At 43.0% G+C, this 6493-nt stretch overlaps 1 protein-coding gene across 1 annotated transcript in view; it reads left to right on the top strand.

Moving 5' to 3' along the window:
• Positions 1-3445, top strand: part of ift57 (intraflagellar transport 57 homolog (Chlamydomonas)) — a 5397-nt gene extending 1952 nt beyond the window's left edge. The window contains exons 2-11 of the mRNA XM_005746362.1: positions 36-210; positions 371-489; positions 581-671; positions 1018-1086; positions 1179-1301; positions 1537-1608; positions 1918-2049; positions 2187-2249; positions 2772-2838; positions 2925-3445. Coding sequence (XP_005746419.1) covers positions 36-210; positions 371-489; positions 581-671; positions 1018-1086; positions 1179-1301; positions 1537-1608; positions 1918-2049; positions 2187-2249; positions 2772-2838; positions 2925-3106 — 1093 coding nt within the window. The 3' untranslated portion in view covers positions 3107-3445. The remainder of the gene's footprint in view (positions 1-35; positions 211-370; positions 490-580; positions 672-1017; positions 1087-1178; positions 1302-1536; positions 1609-1917; positions 2050-2186; positions 2250-2771; positions 2839-2924) is intronic.
• Positions 3446-6493: the final 3048 nt, after the last annotated feature.

Here is a 6493-nt window from a genome sequence, read left to right as displayed (position 1 = left end):
AAAACCCTTCAGTCCCCTCTGCTTTCTCCGTGCAGGCATTACTTCGTCTCCAGTCCATACCTGGCGTCTAACCCCGGCGAGCAGTTCTACATGTTCACCATCATCGCAGCGTGGCTCATCAATGTGGCGGGGAGGCCGTTTACCGAGCCGCAGGAGTACGACGAACCCAACGCCACCGTGTCCAACATCCTGGCAGAACTGCGGGCCTTTGTGAGTCACACAGAAAGAGTTTAGAAGCTGGAAATGAGCTTTGGTATGTCTGGAGTTCGTTTGTTTGTGCTTTGATAAATCTGACCGATTGTGCGAAGGCGGGAGCTTCCGTTAAACAAGAAGAGTTTGACGCTTTTTTAATTCCTCCTCTGTTTTTCAGGGTGTTAAGGTGGACTTCCCGCCCTCCAAACTGAAGTCTGGCTCAGGCGAGTACGTCTGCTTCGTGCTGGACCGACTGGCTGAGGAGGCGCTCAGGAAGAGAGGCTTCACCTTCAGGAAGTATGCCGTCTGTTTTCTTCTTTTCGTCAGGCTGCTTTTGTTTCTTCTGTGTTTATAGAAGTTTTTTTACTTCTTTCTGTCTCTGTTTCAGGACAAACTACCCATCAGAAAACACAGAAGAAGAGTCTGTGGTGGAGGACGACGCCGAGCTCACGCTCAGGAAAGTGGAGGAGGAGCTGATCGTAGGTGTTCCGCATTCGTCTAACTTCCTCTTCTTTTCCGTTCGGCACACTTACAGGATGAATCTGTTTTTACTGCGGTGGTTTCCTGCACCTCTGTCAGAGATCACCAAACACTGAGAGGAAATCAGGGAAATTTCAAAATAAAACATCCTCACACTTTTATTTTAAAAACATAATTTCATGTATTTTATTACAAAATATTTCCCTCGTTTTATAAAGTCCATCACACTTTAGAGCAGAAATCATAATCGAATATATTGTCATGAGCGTGTTTTTAATGCTCAGCGCTGCGCGGGTCGAGCCATGAATCGTCTTCACATCTCATGATTGTTTTGTGTGTGACCAGGACGAAGGGGACGAGGAGGAGGAGAACGTGATGGACCTGGAGGCTCTGAAGTTACGAAGCACTCACACTGTGAGATCACCTCAGAATAAGATTACATCATAATTTCCACTTTCACGTTCGCTCCGAGCTTTGAACTCGCCGCGGCGTCTGTTTTCTGGCAGGAAGCTGAGACGTCCTCCAAACCCGACGAGATCCTGGAGTCGACGGTCGACGTGACAGAGTGGAACCTGGAGGTTGAGCGAGTCCTGCCGCAACTCAAAGTCACCATCAGGACCGACAACAAGGTAGGCGCTCGCCTGGCGCTCACCTGAGGTGTCGGAGCTTCCGCCAGATGTGAGATGAAGTGAAAGACGCTTCACTCTGCCGGAGCTTCACACTCGTCCAGCGTGATCGTAACAAGCTTTTGTTTCTGTATGAGTGACTGAAGGCTTTGAAGGTTACCTGCAGTTTCCCAGCATGCTCTCTGGTTGGCTGTCAGTGTTAGTGGCTCTCACTCTCTGGTCTGTGTTGGTCCTGCAGGACTGGAGGGTCCACGTGGACCAGATGCACCAGCACAGAGACGGGATCCAGTCCTCACTCAAGGAGGCCAAGGTGCGTTCACTGACCCGCTTCATCATCATGTCATGTCCTCCCTGCAGCCTCTCACTGTCATCGGACGGGACAAACAAAAAGTATTATTTTATTTCAGTCACACGTAAAGAATATTATCAATCAGCCAGCTTTAATTAAATAAACTAAATCACACAAGAAGAAGGAACAGATGTTTCCATGTTCAGCGAATCTCCCATTAACCACAGAGACAAACGTCCTGAGGACTGTTTCAGTTCTGGAGAAAGATGAAAACAAAATAAGTTCATGGAGTGAAATTAAACATGACGTCATTCTTCGTCGTCTCTTCAGAGTCACCTGGACAAGCTGCAGGAGGACATCGGGAAGACGCTGGAGAAGGTGAGCAGCAGAGAGAAGTACATCAACAACCAGCTGGAGCATCTGATCCAGGAGTACCGCAGCGCCCAGGCCAAACTCAGCAAGGTAAACCCGGAGCTGAACGTTCCTGATTCGTTCACGTCATCGCGACACGTTTGAGTTCACGTTAATTCCAGTTTGAAACTGTCTCAATGTCAGAATGTGTGGAAACAGTCAGTTCAGTAACTCCTGTCATCCTTCAGGCCAGAGAGCGCTACCAGCAGGCCAGCGGAGGAGTGACGGAGAGAACCAGAGTGCTGGCCGAGGTCAGTGAACGCACCACGTTTAATTCATCAATAAAATCATTTTAACAGCAGCAGGTGAAAAAAGCAAGCTGATAATAATAAAACATCAGATTTCACTGTCCTCAGTTTATTTAATAATAATAACTATTACTTATTATTAGGGATTATTTGAAAAGAGGATTATGCTGAGCGGTGAATCATGCAAAGCTATTGTAGCAGAGCCTAAAAATATAAAATATGGAAATGAGCCGATAAATCTCGTCTAGATACAAGAAAAGCAGGAGTTTTTAGTTTGGGTGTCGCTGTTACAGGTTTGGTGACTCCAGCTTTAAATCTGATTCACTTTTATAATTAAATAAATAAAAGCGTCAAAGCACAAATAAACATGGAAGAAGAGACCCATCAGTAACCAGTCTGAGCTAATCGCATAACAATGTCAGTGTTGACTTGGATTGGGTTTAATTAAATATTTGTCTTATTTTGAAATGATGACAGCCTGTATTGTTCTTGTGTTTTAATTTGAAATTCTTCTGTTTGTTTCAGATCAGCGAGGAGCTGGAGAAGGTGAAGCAGGAGATGGAGGAGAAAGGCAGCAGCATGTCTGACGGAGGTGAGGTGAATCTGGTCACAGTGCTCGGTTTTGACTCCGGCCCTGCCGCAGTGCTGACCTCTCCGCTTCTTCTTCTGCTTTTGCAGCTCCGGTGGTGAAAATCAAGCAGAGCCTGACGAAGCTGAAGCAGGAGATCATTCAGATGGACGTGCGGATCGGCGTGGTGGAGCACACGCTGCTTCAGGCCAAACTCAAGGAGAAGTCCAACATGACGCGAGACATGCACGCCACCAACATCCCCGAGCCCGCCGCTGGGCTGTTCGCCTAGCGCAGCAGCCTAGACCCGAAAAACCCGGCGAGGTCCGACTCCTCTAAAAGGAAACCGAAAAATGTCGTCACATCTATTTATAACCAACATATTTTTCCATTTCCTGTAATGGATGTTTTTACGTCTTTGAGGGATTTTTATAAACTTAAAGAATTTCTTTGTTAAGCTCAATGATTCAACTCCATTAATCAGATTGACCACCAGATGGCGCCAGAGTTCCAGATAAAGACTTGTTATTGAACTTTTAAAAGTATAATAATCGAAGCATAATTGAATCTTTGGTTAGCATAGTTTTTATTTTTCTACTAAATGTTGTAAACACAAAATAAAACCTTAAAAAACAGAAAATCAACCATTTTGACTCCAGGGAATTTTATTTCATCAGCAGCGGCTGATTAAGGATAAACAGGAAGTTGTGTTTTGAACCTTCAACATAAAACACCTTCACATTAGAATACTTTAAATGTTTCTTGATGAAAGCTGGAACATTTACTGAATAATAAATGTAAGTTTAGGAAACCTTTTATTTATATTGAACTAAACTCTGCGATTATCTCTTCACATGTTTGTCTCTAAATGAGGCTGAAGATTAGAAACCAACTGCACACTGTCCCGGATCTCCTGTCCTGTTTGTGGATGTTTTATCAAACATGACCGATGTGTCAAATAATGAGCCCAAAGATCAGACTGCAAACTCAAACACACAAACCTTTTTTTTTAACTTGTAGACCTGCGTAATTTCAGGGAGAGGGAAGAATCCTCGTATGGTCATGTCAGGCACACAGAAGCCCCACCGACTGTTTTTGTGAGGGCAGCCCATCAGAAGAAAGTTGTCTGAAAGGTTAGACGCTAAAGCAGCTGGCTTCTACACAGAGATCTGCGTGGACATAAAGAAAAAAACCTGCACGAATATATGTTTTATTCAGTAATTATCAGTTTTGCGTAGTTACTTTAAATATTTTTGTCTCGCTTGGTGCTTTTACTTTGAAAACCATACGTGTTTTAATTTGACAGCAGCTGCTGCTTCCTGGTGTGGGCGAGGCAGAGTGACAGCTGCGAGCTGGAGACTTGTTTTTATCCTCCTGGAGACGAAATGTGAAGGTTTCGAAGCGAAAGTCTAGAAGAAAAAATACGAAAAGGAAAAACGAAAAAGGTTCAGCGTCCGGAAGAAGATTTTTCTGCACTTCCGGACAAAAAAAGGAGGAAAAGTGATCGGTGAGTTGAGCTGCAGTCCCGTTAGTTTCTCTTTGTCTGTTTTTCTGCTGCTGATCCAACTTAAAACACACAAACAAACTCAAACAGCCGTTTTTTAACGGGCTGGATATTTATGCAAACTTTAACTTCATCCTAAAAGAAAAATAAATAAAAATAAACTTGTTTATGTTTATAAAGCTTCTTTTATTATTTCTGTTTATTTACACGATAATAAAAACTGTAATTCCGGGTTGTTTCAGTATTATGTGTATCAGAGTAAAATTACACCACAGATATTTTATAGTGGGAATATTTCAGGAACGATCAGAGGTGCATCACGTGGGAAAAACGCGGAGATCAAAGTGTTTACAGGATATTCTGAAGAATTTGGATCATTTTAAACCAGCAAAGTGTGAAAAAATCGTAAATAATAACCGAACAGCTCAAAGTTAGTGTGTTACAGGAATATGACACAGAAATACTCAACAATGAGGACGAGCAGTAACGAGGCTCGAGCTCATTATTGTTCCTCATTATTAACGAAACTAAACAAAAATCCTCAGATTTACATGAAAAGTGATTTTTAGAGCTGAAACAGCAAATTGGAGAAGTCTGAGTGTCTGAAGGTGGAAATGGTTTCCTCCGCTTTTGACGCGTTTTCCTCCAACATCAGCAGCTCCAGCACAGACCAGCCTGCTGCTGCAAGGCATGCTGGGAAACACGGGATGGGAAGAATCCATAAAGGGGCACAGAGGGGGGATTCAGTTATTATTAAATAATTTAGATTATCTTTAGTCTCAATACAGAAACAGGAAGCTATACGAACATCCACATAACAGCTGAAGCCTTTTTTTGTATACTTTGTTGATCCCCGTGGGGAAATTCCTCTCTGCATTTAACCCACTCACTTAGTGAAGCAGTGGGCACTTGCTCAGGGGTACCTCAGGGGAATCGAAACCCCGCCCTCCGATCATGGGGACACCACTCTACTTACTGAGTTATTCCTGCCCCTAATGTTAATATTTACTTTTATTAGATCACCATGAAGTAAATATTATATATTATTATTTTAAATGATGCATCAGAAGCACTTTTACAGGAGAGACCAACCTGCTGCTGCAGCGACAGGAAAATATCAGGAACACAAAATACGACGTCAAATCAAACAAAAGAAGGAAAAACGTTCACAGAAGTCAGATGTAGAGATTCAAATCATCTTTTTTAGTGAATGTACTCATAACTGTCCTGGTTGAAAACAGTTGAAACTCCAAAGTGAAAAAGAAGAAAAGAAACAAACAGTCACATCTGAAAAGCTGCGACCATCAAATGTTCTTTCATTAAAAATCTCTCTGATTCTTAAAAAACGATGAAAGCAGTTCAATAAACATCTGCGTTTTCAGCGAAAAGTTGCCAGCTGGCAGTTTTCTGATCACACAGAAATCCCAGAAAGAGTTCAGAGGTGCATGAGTTCAGACTGTAGTCTAAACCTCTCCTCCTCTGCTGGTTTCAGTCAACATAAACTGAAATAAACATAATTATTTCTTTTCGACTTGTTCTGTTTAAACAAACTTGCATCCATGTTTGTTTTCTCCGTCTAAACTCAGCAGAGCAGGAAGGACGACGTGAAAATCAAAGATGCTCCTTTACTCACGCGGCTCGCCACAGCAGCATGTTTGATCTGGCAGCGTTTTGTCCTTCCTGACACAAACCCAGAGGGATCGATCGTAACACAAATCATTATTCCCAGATATTTCCAGATCGGATCGTGTAGTTTGACATAAACAGTCTGTCTTTATCTCGGTTTGTACTGAAGCCTCATGGGGAAAAAGTCCTTTTTACTTTTTCCCAGAACAGGAAAAATCTTTTATTTGACTGTTTTTGTTCCTCTCAGGCGGAAGTCGTAAACAGCAGAAATAATAAAATGTAAACGCTGCTGTCCAGAGGATAAACATAGAGTCCGAGGCCCACGGCAGGCCCACTAGAGCCTGCAGCCCGGCCCACTCGCAGCTTTGCAGCTGTGCAAGAGCTGCGCAGGAGGAACCTTTAAAATCCTTCAGAGGCTGAACCAGCATCAGGTTATTGTTCTACTCAATGTGCACCGCTTAAAGCGCCACGAAGGCGCCACAGCTGAAAAATCTCTTTGTGACATCACACTGACCGAACGCAGAAAAAAACTGAGAGTAAAAAATTTTT

The sequence above is a fragment of the Pundamilia nyererei genome, unplaced genomic scaffold (genome assembly GCF_000239375.1).
Source record: "Pundamilia nyererei isolate P.nyererei 1_Seehausen unplaced genomic scaffold, PunNye1.0 scaffold00177, whole genome shotgun sequence".
Classification (NCBI taxonomy): Eukaryota; Metazoa; Chordata; class Actinopteri; order Cichliformes; family Cichlidae; genus Pundamilia; species Pundamilia nyererei.
This window is presented reverse-complemented; position numbering and strand designations above follow the sequence as displayed.